Here is a 17,214-nt window from a genome sequence, read left to right on the forward strand (position 1 = left end):
GAAGCCAGTATGTTTCCCCACTTTCAAGTATCCTTGACCGTAGAGATAAAAGGTATCCACTTAGAGATACTGACACATTACCACTGCCTAAATTTGGATCCAGAAACACAACTTAGTATGATATCAATTAATGTGACAGTCATTTGAAAGTAGCTTTATCAACATCATCCAACAGAACAAGTGACCTTTCTAATTAGCATCTTCAGTTAAATACCTAAATCTGATGAAGAAAAAGTTATGCATTATGCTGAATTGCATTGGCTCACTATTCTAGAATGCTTTCAAATTAATTAAAAATGAGATATTCAGTAATGAGAAATATAAAAAGATAAAAACCTATTTCAATCTATTTAAATTAGAATTTAACATTTCTTTAATACACTAGTTTGTAGTCAATTGCAAGAGTAATAAATATTGAGTCTTTAATAGTGACCATTCAAAATTCATAATGAATTATTAAAAAGAAAACTAAGGTCCCTATCAACTTTCCACTTCACTTCACACCTCAGCCAAGGTCATTACAACAGCAAGGAAGACTCTACACAATTCCCACTTCTTCTCCTCTATTCTGTTACTTCTGGAATCTTCTATTACTCCAAATTGTGTGCTTTGCTCCAGACACAGCAGCTCTCACTATCTTGTTCTTCCAATTGCCATTTTCTCTGTGTGGCCTTTCTTGACTATCCAATTAAAAATTACCCTATCAAAATTATCTGATCCCCATCCAGGGTTACTTTTCAACATCTAACTTATGATACTTTGCATATTTATGCGGCTCATTGTCTGTTATCTGTCTCCCTATGTTAGAATGCAAGCTTCATGATGGCAGAGTTTTGGCCAATCTCCTTCACTCAATAATTCCTGACCCAAAGTAAACACCTCATAAGTATTTTTTGAATATAGAAATGTATAGTCCGAATTATCAAGGAGTTTATAAATAAATAAAGACATAAACCAGCATTATAGTGCAATTTGAGAAATATCAATAGTGTGGTATAGGAGGAGGTATGTAAACTATGGGAAGCAACAGTTAAATGAGAAGCAATCCAGAAAGACACACAGTGTAGGTGATATCTGAGTTAAAGGACAGAAAGTAAGAAGATAACCAGAAGGAGAAAAGAGAGGAAGGTCTTACAAACAAGCATCGGAAGTTACCATAAGAAAAACAAGTACAAAATAATCACGAGAAAAACAATTGCATCCCAACTATTATGACAAACATAATTAACTATGAAAACCCAAAACAGTTCATGCTTTGATAATGCTAAAGCTGATAAGTAGATTAAGGTGTGATATGACAATCTGTAAATCTTAGTGCTTCCTAACTTTTGAGAAAACACTTTTAGGCAAGATATGATGATTTACGGAAGAAAAGTTGCGATGGATGAGGCATGTCCCTTAAAGACAAACACTGTGAACACTGTGTACAGCGTTTATAATGGAAAGGTGCCAGGTTTTTTTTTTTTTTTAAGTCTCTTGGAATCTCAGTTGGCAACTTTGAAATTCATGTGTAATTCATGAGTTTTTTAAAAGAAGTGCAATAAGTAACACAAGTGATTCTAGAGCTTGTCTTTAGGCTGAGGTCGATATTGGCATTATAAGTTGAAGTGTTAGAAAGGAACAATAAGAATTAAGAATAAGCAGTAATTTCTGCCAACATCTGTGGCACCCAGTCACACACAAGGCAATTTGGAATCTCCTGGTTTCCAAGGTTCAGGCTCTCGTACTTTAGTTTGTACATAAAGGAATTAAGTTATTCTTAAAGCAGTTTCAGCACTTCACACTAGGAGATGGTTATGAGACAGATCACAGGATGAAGTGAAACAGGATGTGTGCCTGCTTGTAGAAGGAACCTCCTTCCTTCTGCCACTCTATTCCTACTGTTTTGGCAGGAAAGTCCTAGAAAAAATTTCATATACAGATTAATTTCAAACAATTTACATTGTATTTTACTATTATTAGCTTGTAGAATATCTTAGCTTAGGCTGGGCATGGTGGCTCACACGTGAAATCCCAGCCCTTTGGGAGGCTGATCCCCTGAAGTCAAGAGTTTGAGACTAGCCTGGCCAACATGGTAAAACCTAGTCTCCACTAAGAATCCAAAAATTAGCCGGGTGTGGTGATGGATACCTGTAATCCTGACTACTTGAGAGGCTGAGGCAGGAGAATCATTGAGCCCGGGAGATGGAGGCTGCAGTGAGCCAAGACTGTGCCACTGCACTCCAGCCTGGGCAAGAGAGCAAGACTCTGTCTCAAAAAAAAAAAAAAAGAATATCTTAGCTTATATATTTCTCACACCTGATCCTACCACTTTACTTCTTCTTTCCTGTTTATACTAATTATTTCTATTCCTCTTGACATAGAGGCAGAGAGGTAAGACTAAACTGTGACACAGACAATGGTATCTAGTAAATTTACCTGTTCTTCACGGTCAATTCCACAACAAATTTCAAATGCAACCAAAATCTCCAAATGAAATCTTAATTCTAAATTGAGGGTTTATACAGTCTTCAAATATGTTCAACTAGAACATCCAAGCTCAATACAAATAGTTATATCACTTGGGATGGTGTTTAAAATATCTTTTCCTAGATAAATTCAGCTTCAGAGGATGAGGAGACCTTCATTAGGAGATGCACCTTAAAGAACAAATTAAGTTAAACAAATGTGAAAGAAATAATACTTTATTACGATGAATAGTAAGATTTTTTTGTTACTATTGTGAATTAATGCCATCAAAATATTGAGTGATGTAATTCAATTTAGTAAAACAAAAAAGTCTAAATTATCTACTTCTTTCCTTATAAAAATGAAATATGCTATAACTTGCATTTTTTCTATGGCAATGACCCTGATGATCAGAAAGACAGGTTAAAACATAAAAACATGTAAAATCATCTAACCTAAACTATAAAAAAGAAATCACTTTCTGCAGAAAAAAATTTTTTTAAGGAAGCACTCAAAAACAAATCTCTACTAGCAGACATACAATACACACATCTCTTGCTATCTCCCATGCAGACTGCATTAAAAGGCTTGCGGACTACTTTTAAGAAAACAACACTCAGATGTCTGGAAATTATCTGAAATGCATGATAAATCGACACAGATAATTTTCTCAAGAAATCAAATTTTGAAGACAAGTAATTCAAAAGTGTTATTGTCTTTAAAGTAAATCCACTGGTATTCTTAAACTGCTGTAATACTTCCTCTGTTTACATGAACCTCTCAAGCTGTGGGGATGCATGTAATCTCTAAGAATAGCTGGCTTCTTTTGTAGGAAAAAGCTGTTAGAAATGACTTAGGATTTCAAATGTTTGGGAGTGTATATTCATGTGGGTTTTATGTGTTGAATATTTGCATTTATAATTTTAAGACGTTTAAATCAAAAACTAAAATGACCTATGTAACATAATTCTGCCATACGATAAATTAAATTCAGTTAAATTTTTCCATACAAATGATTATCTACCACAATATAAAAATATTTGCATATCATAAAGAATGTAAAAAACACTGACTTCTATTATACAGCAGAGTTCAATTTCACTCCCACTTAGCTTGATGATATTTTCAGGTCATGCCTCTTGGAATACTCAATATTCATTGCCAAATGTCTGAGCTCACCTCTCTTGACGCAATATTCAATTATCAAATGAAAATAGTTTACCAAGCAACCTCACAAAACACAAACTCTAGGTAGCATTAAGGTTTTCCAAAGTGATTATTCCTTACTGGTAGTGATCCTAAGATATTAAAACTCATAGATCACATGATCTGAGATTTTCTAATTGAAAAGCTGTAGCCGTAAACCTTTAATTCAAAGTCGCATACTACCTTCAGCTGTCAGAAGAATTACGCAATCACTTAAATTTCTGGAATGAAAGAGAAAATGAAGGGAACAATAAAAGTTACTTTGAAATGCACTGGGAAATGATTGTAAGGGACCAAATGGAGGCAAAGACAGAGAGAGAGAAGGCTGTTTATCTAACCTTCCCTTCTTGAATAGGTTTTCTCTGATATCTCTAGAGAAAAACTGGATGTGTAACAATGAAATACAAAACACAAGATATTATCTTAGTATCATTACTTGTAATGACTCCAAGATGGCATATTGAGAACTCGCTAAATAGGACAACAAAGTGATCTGCTTTTCCAAAATTTTGCCCCTTAACTTAAATATTTCATGGTGAAGATCAATAAAATTGAAAATTGGAATTGCCAGATATTATCAGATTTTATTTTTTGAATGCTTAAAGCATTCCCAATAAGATTTTGGGCCAATTGCTGACCCAAAATCTGGTCATAAAGATGGAAGTTAAATTAAATTGTCCTCAAGATTTAAGTTTGCTACATTTTTAAGTGTCGCTTGCTTCTTCAAAATTTCAAACTTTCTCATATCTAGCAGCAGATTGAAATTAGGAATTTAAGCATGTAAATTCATCGTGGAAACCACATTGATTAAAATTTTCTGTGTATTCATGATAATGTTTAAAATTTTTGCCACACTGAAACCCTAAGTTAGTTACAAAAACTCTAAAATTATGCGTGTTTAAAAACTTGGGCTAACTTGCTTTTGAAAACATACTGACATATTCATTCCATTCTTCTTATAAGTATTTTTGTGTCCTTCCAAAACAGCACACCATTGTATACATCCCCAAAACAGCACTTCTTTGTTAAAGCCATTAAGACAGAAATATTTTGGGGCCAGACGCAATGGCTCATGCCTGTAATCTCAGTATTTTGGGAGGCCTAGGTTAGAGGATTGCTTGAGGATAGGAGTCCGTGACCAGCCTGGGCAACATAGCAAGACCCAGTTTTTACAAATGAAATGAAAATAAAATAGAAAGTAAACTAGCTGGTCATGGTAGTGCACACCTGTGGTCATAGCCACCCGGAGGCTGAGAGGAGAGGACCGTAGGAACCTGGGAGTTTGGGGTCACGATGAACTATGACTGCACCACTGCACTTCAGCCAGAATTACGGGTTGCTGAGTTAGAAATAAGTTCTAGGTTCTGAATATAATAACTGCTGCTGGCAGTCCCAAGAATCCTGAAATGCACTGGGTTTTCTGGTGCCTCCCTATAGTCCCTCTTTCTCAGGAAACACTCCCATGGTTTTTCCCGCTGTGCTATTAATTACACCCATGCTTATTATATGTCAGTTCAGTTTCATCTAGAGTCTCCCAAAGTCAGTGCTGAACTTAGTTGTCTGAAAAGGTATATATTGTAATAGTTACCAAAAAGACAAAATACAGCTAGATATTTATGTTATTTATTTCCACCGTAGGTATATTTCCTTTTAAAATTCATATATATCTTTCTTTAAGGATTGGCTTCATTTTCAGATATTAAGCACTTTCTCACGCACAAACCACCTAAGCAGCATAGACACAGATAGAGTCCACATCAGGGAATGTTACATTCAGGATAAGTGCCTATTATTCTGTAACTCAGAAGTAGGAAAATGGATGTCCTCAAGCAGATGCTTTTCTTGACAGATACAAAACATTGACAAGGATCATTAACTTACTTCCAACCCACCATTCATCCCTTTTCTCTTATTTTGACCCTAAGGGCCCCAGAAGGATAATAGCCCTACATTCTTATTTAGAATCCAGACTTCAGACGGCATTTCTTATATCATTGTTTATAAGCAGTGGTTGCACACAGTTGAGATAATACTATGATATTAATCTACAGTCCTTGTTAAATCGATTTTTGTCTTCCATTTTTTAACTTAGCTACAATTTCTCACGTGGTTTCTCTAAGAAGGAACATTAGGATTTCCCAGTGACTTAAACATTTAGAACACAGTCTATTCATAAATATGAAGAGCTTGTGTAGAAAATATAATTTACTTATACCATTGATGCTTAAGAAATTATGTGAAATCGTGAAAATAATCTTATAACATTTGCATGCATGTTTGCTGCAAGAGTCACACTTCATTGATACTTAATCATAATCTTGGACATTGTGAGTCCCAATAACCAATATTTAATGCAAGATTTTAAACTTCATAGAGAGAAAACCTTATTTATAAATTTTAATGTATTCTTTTCTTGACAATAATAAGGAGCTATGAGATTTGCATTTAAAAATACTTAGTAATAAAAACTTTAATTTTTTAAAACTTTTATTTTTAAATTCTGCTTAATTGCATAAAAGTTAAAAGGTAATATTTAATATTTAATGAGGCTTATTGATCTAAATGACGATATGCAGCTTGGGTTATACTTGCAATTATAAGATTTGCTCATTACACCTAAGCAATCTCCTTCACTCAATCTAGCTACCACAAGGGAAGCAAAGTTCCCTGAATCATAATATCAAAGCATTCCATTATGTTTTCTATTAAGTTGTTTTGTTCTTTGAATCATAGTCTATTTTAATTTATCCTTTAGAAAGAAAACAAATTACTTAACTTGCATTTACCACTAGAAGCTTCACTACAGGTAGGCTTGGAATTGATTTCAGGCCATTTTTTTAAATAAATGATGGTCTCCAATGAAGGATAGAATATTTGATCAATCAACATTGAGGAAATAAAAGTGTTCGGGTAAATAAGAGAGAAGAAACCTATTTTTCTCAAATATTTTAAATATCTAATAACCTATTCCTCATCTAAAACAAGCCAATTACTGGAAATGATGGTCAGAGGAAGGTTTCGGCAGCCCTGTGTAATACCACGTGTCATGCTGGATCACTGGAAATGATGGTCAGAGGAAGGTCTCAGCAGCCCTGTGTAATACCACGTGTCATGTAGGATCACTATTACAGAGAACAGTTGTCATGCTGCATTTTAGTAACTCTACATATTGCCAGAGAAATAAACAACTCTTCTAACCACAGAAATCCAACGTAGCTACTGTCTACATATTCTTGGTTTAGACGTTCGGTGAAGAAACTACTATGTGTATTAAATATATTTTACATTAGTTTTATCACAAAAAAGAAAAATGAGAATTCTATTGGATGCTAATATAAATTCTGAATGGCATGAAAGAAAAATTAAAATCAAAGCTGATCTTAATTAACAAAATGTATTTTCTGCTTACATGTATATACAATTATTCATATACAAAGGCACACACGTATTTGTGGTTTTGAAAAGTAACTAATTTCAAAAATTTATTGAACAATATTACATATGGCAAGAAAACTGCTCTTTTTGAAGGATCTTTTAAAAAGTGTTAAACTTTCTTAGATACTCTGAACTAGCAAAGCTCAACTTCATCACAATTATATGATACCACTGCACACTCTCAATTTTATCTGGAGTAACATACCTATCCCTTGAAATAAACTCTGAACTTCCTGCTCAGAGATTTCATTTCAAGCCTTGAAAATGCAGAAAAAAATGCCAAATATACTTGCCCCAAAAGGAAAAGAAAATTTCAAGGGTGTCAGGGACATTTTATCACATAAAATATGGAATTGAAATTTGTATCTGAGCAAGCAACACACCTCCAAAAACAATACAATAGTTACCACAAAATACATTAACAAACACTAGATTTGGCACAAACCACTCCATGCAGCTATTGATCAAATCACTATTGAAAGCCTTATTTCAAAATCTATGGCCCTTTTCTACTCTCCAAGAGACATTTCAGGATGCCACAACCTTGCAGTTCCACTCTATCATTAATTTCCCCTAAATACACTTGGCAGAAGAATGAGAAACATCACATTTTTCATTTAATTTCTAAAGAACGTCACATCCTTTAAGAAAAGGTTCTTGAAATTTTACAACGTAAAACATAAAAACCCTAAAGAAAAGGAACAAACATCGAAAACTTGTCTTCCAAATCACAAAATCTTTATATGCTACGTGTTCTTGTAAAATACCACACACACAAACTCATACTCATACCCACCCACCCAAAACACACACACACACAGCCTCATAATATATCACACACATACACATAGCATCAATTACAACCAAGAAAAGCCAGTTTCAGAATGGTGGCTTCAAATTGGATGCATTTACTCACACCTAATTCTAGTTCGGTTTAACTGGTGCAGAGGCATTACAATACCTTGTAACAAAAACCTGCGGGAAGATTACAGCAAATTGCTTAAACGTCAAACCAAAGATTCACATAATTTCATCATACAGTGAAATTCGCATCCAGCTCTCAAAGAATTAGAACATCCTTGCACTTACCTTGGCCTTGTCCATTCCCCTGATGACCCCAAAAGACCACAGTCGCCATCAACAGCCCCGGAGCCCATGTCCACATCCTTCTCGTGACACTTTCATGTCTTCTGGCCATTGCATCTTCAACTCTGCATATTGAGCGGGTGGATGTGAAAGTACAATAAATTACATTCTTAGAGAAATACATTACAGCTCAAATCCCGTATCTAATATGCATTGTGCATTTCCGAATTATCTTGCTAACAAGGAGGTACATTTGCTTCCCTTTGGATTGTCATATTGATGATTAATATGAAAGCTCATTCATCTTTAACCTTTATTCTAAACATTCATCTGAATTACATTTTTAATATCATTTTCCAAAACAGGCCATGTAACCCATGAAAGTTAAAAAGTGCTCCCAATATACACATTGGAGTTCAGTCAAGCAAAAAAATTGTGTATGGACACTACTTAAGTATAACTTAATACTTAGGCAAATTAATGAATGTAATATACCATGTAGTCTCTACATATATACAAAAGGACTTTTCAACACATTTATGTAAGTTTAGCATAAATACCCTTGAAAATAATCTCAAGTGTTAAGTGGTATTCTAATTATGTCAGTAATTTTAACTGAATAAAGAGATTCATCATGTGCAAAAACTAATCTCGTTTACTTAAAATTGAGAGTAAAATTAATTATAGAAGTTACAAAACACTTGTAATTTTGATTTCAGATACATAACCCACAGGAACTTTCATATATGCAAATATTATACATATATATGACAATGTATATTTGAATGTTCATTTTGAAACTGCTTTTCATATTGATACATGAAAATACTTAAATGTCCACCAAAGCATTTATTTATTCATACATCTGAATGATACACAATAGCTCAAAAGAATAAACTTGAGTTGCATGTACTAATATGGATAAGTGTCAAAAATAAATAGTGAAGCAAAACTAGCAAATTAAATAACGATAAGTCTAAAACTATACCTTCCATATGTAAACATGTACAATAGTTAAAACTATACATTTTATGTTGCATAAATAGATAACACAGTATAATAATGCATAAGAATGATAAACACCTTCAAGACCAAAGTTAGGAAATTACAAGACTATAATTTAAATGGTTAGCAGGTGGAATTTTAAATCAGAGGTTACTCCTAAATCCCAATTTTTCCACAGTTGACAACATATGGAGTTAAGAAAAGTAAACTTAATGATTTCCAGAATGAACCCTTTATTCAAAATGCGACATAATTACAATTCTAATAAATTTGCAAGGGAATCCAGCCAGCCACAAGTTTTCTTTCTCCCTTTCTCCTACATCAGAAAAGGGGAGGATTTAATTACCGACTTTGCATTACTTAATTTCAGACTCATAGTATCAGAGCTAAAGAGAAATTTAAGAAACACCTAACTCAACCTCCCCATTTTAAATGACCAAATGAGTTGAGAAGGTTACAATGACATTTCTGAGTTAATATGTAAAAACAGAATTTTGATGACAATGACAGGTTAAGTACTAATAAACACTCCATGAAAAGTTACTGTAATCCAAGTTATTTTACTATGCTAAATGCCTTACATTCTTTACCCAATAGAGTTTTCACAGAGATCCTATGAACAAAGCACTTTCAAAATTTACCACTTCACAGCTAAGAAAAACAAGGCTTAAAGAAATGCTACAGGATCCCCTAGTTGTGAGGTTAGTAAGTACTGTTGTGGAGACTGAGGCAAAACAGGACGATTTCAAAGCCTATGCTCTGAACAAGTAAACACTAAGCAGGAATTTAGTTCTAGATCTCCCAATTGTAGTCCAATAATCAGCCAAAAAATGATGCTGAGAAGAGGGAAAAAAAAGATGTCTTGTGTATGGAGCCTCATGTATTTGATCCCAAATAAACATCTTCAAATTGAAAATCATTACAGCATAAGGCAACAGAATTACTAGCTTGTTTCTAAAATCATCAACCTTTCCCAAGTTGAACACAGAAGTGTATTTTATCATACCTATATGTATGTATAACATGTGTTTACATAAGTATTCCTGTGGTTTATGTATCTGGATTTGGAATTTTGAGTGTTTTGTGATTATTTATTTATTTATGTGTGTTTAAAGTCTCCCTCTGTCGCTCTGGCTGGAGTGCAGTGGCGTGATCACAGCTCACTGCAGACTCCAACTCTTAGGCCCAAGCGATACTTTTGCCTCGGCCTCTCAAGTAGCTTGGACTACAGGCACATACCACCACACCGGGCTAATTTTTTATAGAGATGGGATCCCACTGTGTTGCCTGGCTGGTCTCAAACTCCTAAGGTCAAGGGATCCTCCCACCTAGACTTCCGAAAGCAATGAGATTATAGGTGTGAGCCACCTTGTGTTTCTGATTTCTTCAATTAATTTTACTCATAAATTTAATTACACATTAATTTTGTGTACATAATGAATCTCTTTTGAGGTTTAAATGACTGATATAATTAGAGTACCACTTAACTCAAAACTTGGAATGTTTTGTGAATGAACTGGGGTATCCAGGGCAAATCTCAACCGCCACACCAACACACATTTGAATTATTAATAATTTTACATCGAAGAAAAAATGACGAATGTTACAAAAGAACAACACTGGTGCCGGATTAACTGATTAGTGGACAGTGTGTAAGATGGGAAGTTGTTGCCAAAAACCAACGTTAGTGATACATGTGGATGTGCACGTAGTGTGTGTGTACACACATTCTTTTTATTTTGCTTTGTTTTGAGACAGAGTCTTTCTCTGTCACCCAGTCTAGAGTGCAGTGGTGCAATCTCTGCTCACTGCAACTTCCGCTTCCTGGGTTCAAGCAATTCTCCTGCCTCAGCCTCCCAAGTAACTGAGATTACAGGCACGCACCACTATGCCTGGCTAATTTTTGTATTTTTAGTAGACAGTGTTTCACCATGGTGGCCATGCTGGTCTTGAACTCCTGACCTCAGGTGATCCGCCCGCCTCAGCCTCCCAAAGTGCTAACATTGTAGGCATGAGCCACCGTGCTCGGCCTATACACATTCTTTTAACTACTACTTGCAGAGCTTTGTTCCCTTATAATTATAGTGGAAATATTTTTACTTAGTATCAAAATATACAGATCCACCCATCAAATTGTAAATAATCCTTCAGTAAATTACTTTTGCAAATTTATTTTTATGTAATATTTCCTTAACTTCTTCTTATCTACATTCAGTAGTCATTTTAAAGGCATAATTTTTACTATTTTATCTAGAACTGAGGCAGTATTTGAAAAAAATCTCAAAACACTCTTCAGGAAGTATTGGCATATAAAACACCAGTTCCAACATATATTTTAGCAGCATTTTAAAGGACAGATGGCTTTCAAAATATTATTATAATGTAAAAAAAAGTAACCTTCCTCTCTGAGTTGACGTTTATGGAAAACTAATATTTCATAAATGCCAAGTTACTATGATGTATTATCTAAATGCTGTCCCTGCCATTCTATAAATATAAAAACCATAACCTCCTAACTAACTTTGGTATGAGTCAACAATTGTGCTGATGAAAAGTAAAATCAATTCATTTAAAACAATTTTTCCATGAAAGAAAAAACAAGTAACTTATAAGAAGCACGGTAGATGAACCAATAAATAAAGTAACATTAACCACAAAGACATGCCATGGACTTCTCTAATCTTGTTTTGGAACACCCTTTTCATGCATATGAGAATAAAAATTAAATACTAAATACCTACTTTATGTATGTACTTTCACTTGTATCTATTGCTCTTTAAAGATTAAAATAACTCCTAAAGCCTGGATAGTTGAGCCCATTGTGCTCTTCTGCCCATAAAATAGATTGGCTATGCAGCGAACAGCGAGGTAAAACTTAGGCTTTCAGATTGGCTATGACTATGGAAACAGACTTCCATTCAATAGTGTTCATCTTGCTCTTTCAAATGTTTAAGGTCACAAGGCAAAAGAGAACAGACTTTAAGAATGTTCACGTATTACTTCTTGTCTTACCCAACAGCTACATTAGTTTGATTAGGCAAGCGTTTTGGAGTAAACAGTGCTGTGAAATGTGTTGTGGAGTCCAGAGGCTCCACAGCCTATCTCCAGATAGTTGTTCTGTAAGACAGAGCCTAGAGAAATACCACCACAGTTTGAGAGATGCATTACATCTACAGGTACCAACTAGGAAGCACAGTCCTGAATTCAGTGGCTTTAGAACACATTATAAGAGCAAATCGAAGCTTCCAGGTATTAGAACCACTTCAATTACAGAGCATCTCTGGGTTCGATCTGTGGCCAGCATCAGAAATCTGTCTGCCCTCCCGGAATGGTTCCACTCCTCATGTGGATCTTCTAGATAGTTTTATTCTTCCCCAGCCAGCCAACTTGACCAACAAGCCTAGGTATATTATGTATGTATAAAGTTGGTTCTTAAATAAGTCCATTTCTATATCTAGGTAAGTAATGCCTTCAGACTTGCTATTTCATCGTTATCTAGAAAGAGTGACTCTAGTTAGCTTCTAGTGTCAGTTTTTCTAGCAGCTTCTTTAAAAAAAAATTCCTCTCTGGAACAAAGCTTCCTTGCAAGTATTGCTGTTGGCAATAGTCTTCTTTACTGAAATGCTTGTCCAGTGAAACCTGGGCTGTGCCAGTGAGCCTGCAGGTTGATGGTCCTTTGGTTCAACTTCTCCATTATAAAGCAACCTCTCTGATCACCCTTTTAAAACTAAAGACCAAAGAATCAAATGAGATCAGGAAGTGACCACAGCTCACAGGTCATCAATTCCTGTTCTTAGCATATTACAGCACACAATCTAAGCCAGAAAAACGCAGCACAGCCCATTACAGCTCTCGAGTTCCAGTTATTAACATTGATTTTTTTCAATGGAAAATTTTCATTAGAAGCCATCACATGACTTACATTCAGTAATAACTTAGATTAAGATATATACTGGAGCCTTTGTCCTTAGACTAGGTGCCACTGAGTCACTATTAAAAGGAGTCTTTTTGACCTTAGTAAATTCTCACAGGTAGGGCTTATCTTAGTCTGCACTGTACCTGGGCTTTAATAGTGATGTCCAAAGTCCTGTGTAATTCAAATTAATATTGTAATGTATATAAATTGTATATATAGATATAATACATGTATGTATTTACAATTTATTTTATTTTTTTAATAAGATAAAACTCAGAGGCTAAAATATGACTCTAGGCCATCATGCTTTAGAATGAAGAGCACGGACATGGGTTGGAAATGTAAATTTTGACCCCATTTAATTTCTGTGACAAATTAATTAATGTCTTCAAGGTTCAGTCTCTATGTACGAGACAAATGAAAACAGCTCTAAGATTCCTGAAAACCCTAAAGTAGTAAAATTCCACAATGCTGTTAGTTCAGAGAAATCATTTGCCAATTTGCCCCACAAGAACCAGACATCTTTAAATGGTAACATAACATGCACATCTTTCCCAAAGTGTAGTGCATAAACCTTCTGCTTCTGAAAACACAGGATGCCTCTAAAACGTACTGTCACGGGTATTAGTAAAGAAACGTTGTATCAAAACTTCTGCAGATGTGGCCCTGAAATACACATTGTAGTAAATCCTCCAGGCCTCTCAAGTTAGGAATAACTGGTTTATAAAATTGTACTTACTTAAAAATTATAGATAAACAGATTTCAGAGTAACCCAGTTTTTCTGATCTGAATGAAACAAGGCTCTATATTCAGACTGACTTTTCAGTGAAAAACAACTTAATGACAAATCATCTATGTCTAAGTGTTGCGGGAAGTCAGGGACCCTGAACAGGGGACCGGCTGAAGCCGTGACAGAAGAACATAAATTGTGAAGATTTCATGGACATTTATTAGTCCCCAAATTAATACTTTTATAATTTCTTATGCCTGTCTTTACTGCAATCTCTGAACATAAATTCTGAAGATTTCATGGACACTTATCACTTCCCCAGTCAATACCCTTGTGACTTCCTATGCCTGTCTTTAATCTCTTAATCCCGTCATCTTCTTTGTAAACTGAGGAGGATATATGTGGCCTCAGGACCCTGTAATGATTGCGTTAACTGCACAAATTGTTTGTAGAGCATGGTCACTCTATTCAGGGCGGTGGAAAAATACTGTCCTTGGTTTCCTGAAAAAGGAACCGTACATGTAAAAGTATGAGATCTTGCTGCAACATTCAGGGAACTGGTCTCAACAGGGAATTATGTTCCTGTCACTGTTTGGGATGCTTGGGCCTTGGTGCGTGCCGTCCTAATACCTCCTCAACTTTTCTCTCCCGCAAGGCCTTCGTTATCTGATCAGCCTCTCCATTCAGCTGCTCCTCCCCCACCTAATGATACTGAAAATTCAATGTCTAACTCTGGTAAATTTGACTTAACGTTACCCCCTACTTATCATACTTTTTTTCACGAAGAGAAGAGCCAGTACTTGAAACTCCTGCTGCTGCGACTCACACAGTCCAGGACCATAGATATGTTAATTTTTCACTCTTCAAAGCTTTGCAGCATTTGCCTCTGGGTGTCACCTAATGGCTCCGGGACCAAACTAAAATTTACCTGTAATGCTGCAGGCCCTCCTTCTTCCACTTCAGGCCCTCACCCTCCTGTCGTTTGGGTTCCTCAACTGGTCACGCTGCCATCCACTCAGCCTGCTTCTCTGTACCCTTCTCCACACACGAACGCCAGTAATCACCAGTATACTTGTGCTTCTTCTACTCCTTCAATTCTCCTTTCTCACACCCTCAACCAGTCTGCGTCGGTATGCGCCACTCAATCTTACTTTTTAAAAAGAATTTAAGGATGCTTGTACTTAGTATGGCCCTACTTCTCCTTATGTTAAAATGTTATTACAAACTTTTTGTACTGAGGTCACTTTGCTTCATTTAGACTGGGGCCTTTTGGCAAAAGCTACTCTGACCCCATCTCAGCATTTACAGTTTCGTACCTGATGGTCAGAAGAGGCTCGTTTGCAAGCTCAGCTAAATCGGACTAATGGCATTCTAGTTACTCAGGCTCAGCTCACAGGTTCCCACAGTTTCTCTAACACTTACGTGCCCCAGGCCAAGCTCCTGTTTCTTTTACTACTGTTAAACAAGCTCAATTGCTTTTACCACCTAAAATCATTTTAAACCAAGGAGATAAGACACGTGGCCTTGGGATGGGCCCTGGAGGTGAAAAGGTCGCTTCTTGGATTAATGTGATTGCTAAACAAATGGCCCACCTGCACCGTATACATTCAAGGAAAAAAGTTTTGAGGGCCTAGTAGATCCTTAGGCTGAAATTTATATTCCACATAACTCTTATGGTGCTCCCAGTCAGCGTATGATGGAAAACATGGGGGTTTGTGTCCGGGCTTGGTCTCGGTCCAAAGCATGAAGGGATTACTAAACCCCTTCCAGTTACTATAAAAGAAAACAGGGCAGGTTTGGGTTATCCTTTTTAGTGCGGCCGCTGCCATGCCTCCTGATCCTCTCCCTTTACAATGGAAATCTGACACACCTGTCTGGGTTCAGCAGTGGCCGCTTTCTAAAGAAAAACTGGAGGCTTTAACTCAATTGGTTTCTGAACTGTTACAACTTAAAAATGTGGAACCCTCTCTTTCCCCCTGGAATTCTCTCGTGTTTCTAGTAAAAAAGAAATCAGGCAAGTGGCGGATGGTAACCGATTTAAGGGCCATTAACGGTGTAATTAAACCTATAGGAGCCGTCCAACCTGGCATGCCTGCCCCTGCTTTAATACCTAAAAATTGGCCTCTCATAGTTTTTTATCTTAAAGACTGTTTTTTTCATATTGCTTTACATAAATCAGATTATGAAAAATTTGCTTTTACTGTACCATCTATCAATAATCAGAAGCCTGCAGCTCATTGTAATTCCTTTAAATCAGCTCGAAGTTCAAGCTGCCTTTCAACATTCAGTACTGTGGCAAATTCACTTGGTTAATTTTATTGGTGTTATTGACAATCATTATCCAAAAAACAAATTGTTTGATTTTATAAAAATGTCGTCTTGGGTGGTCCCTCGATTAACCAAAGATCAGCCCATTCCTGAGGCTGTTACACTGTTCACCGATGGCTCCAGCAATGGAAATGCTGGCTATGCAGGTCCTACAGATAAGCTTATTTCTACCTCTTATACTTCTGCTCCAAAGACAGAGCTAATTGCTGTGATTACTGTCTTACAGGATTTCCCCAAACCTTTAAATATTATCTCTGATTCTACTTAATGTGGGAAAGAGGATATGCTTGTGTTTCACCAGGACATCATCCAAAGAAAACCACAGAGGAAGACGTCTGTGTCAGAGACTGCCCTCAGACGTGGTGAGATCTGTGTCAGAGACTGCCTCAGACGTGGTGAGATCTGTGCCCGAGACTGCCTCAGGCATGGTGAGATCTGTGTCAGAGACTGCCTCAGGCATGGTGAGATCTGTGCCAGAGACTGCCCTCAGACATGGTGAGATCTGTGTCAGAGACTCCCTCAGACGTGGTGAGATCTGTGCCAGAGACTGCCCTCAGACATGGTGAGATGTGTGTCAGAGACTCCCTCAGACGTGGTGAGATCCGTGTCAGAGACTCCCTCAGACGTGGTCAGATCCGTGTCAGAGACTGCCCTTAGACGTGGTGAGATCTGTGTCAGAGACTGCCCTGAGACGTGGTGAGATCTGTGTCAGAGACTGCCTCAGACGTGGTGAGATCTGTGCCAGAGACTGCCTCAGGCGTGGTGAGATCTGTGCCAGAGACTGCCTCAGACGTGGTGAGATCTGTGTCAGAGACTGCCTCAGGCGTGGTGAGATCTGTGTCAGAGACTGCCCTTAGATGTGGTGAGATCTGTGCCAACTCCCTAGAAGCTGGCGCATGGGTCTGATTCAATCCTCTCTGATGCCAACGGAGACCCATCTAATCCCACTTCTAATTACCTTTCTTTTTCTCCTTACAAACCTAAAAATCTCACCGTTTCTATCAGCCTGAAAATAACATCCCTGTTTTTCTCTTCCTCCTTCAGCACTCAATCTCACTT

At 36.6% G+C, this 17,214-nt stretch overlaps 1 protein-coding gene across 1 annotated transcript in view; it reads right to left on the minus strand.

The window, feature by feature from the left end:
* Positions 1 to 1,806: 1,806 nt before the first annotated feature.
* LOC105544778 overlaps positions 1,807 to 17,214 on the minus strand; it is a 52,749-nt gene continuing 37,341 nt past the window's right edge. The window contains exons 3-5 of the mRNA XM_011987365.1: positions 8,179 to 8,300; positions 2,419 to 2,486; positions 1,807 to 1,899 (exon numbers count right to left, since the gene is read on the minus strand). Of these exons, the coding sequence (XP_011842755.1) occupies positions 1,807 to 1,899; positions 2,419 to 2,486; positions 8,179 to 8,300 (283 nt within the window). The remainder of the gene's footprint in view (positions 1,900 to 2,418; positions 2,487 to 8,178; positions 8,301 to 17,214) is intronic.

The sequence above is a fragment of the Mandrillus leucophaeus genome, unplaced genomic scaffold (genome assembly GCF_000951045.1).
Source record: "Mandrillus leucophaeus isolate KB7577 unplaced genomic scaffold, Mleu.le_1.0 Scaffold1085, whole genome shotgun sequence".
Lineage (NCBI taxonomy): Eukaryota > Metazoa > Chordata > Mammalia > Primates > Cercopithecidae > Mandrillus > Mandrillus leucophaeus.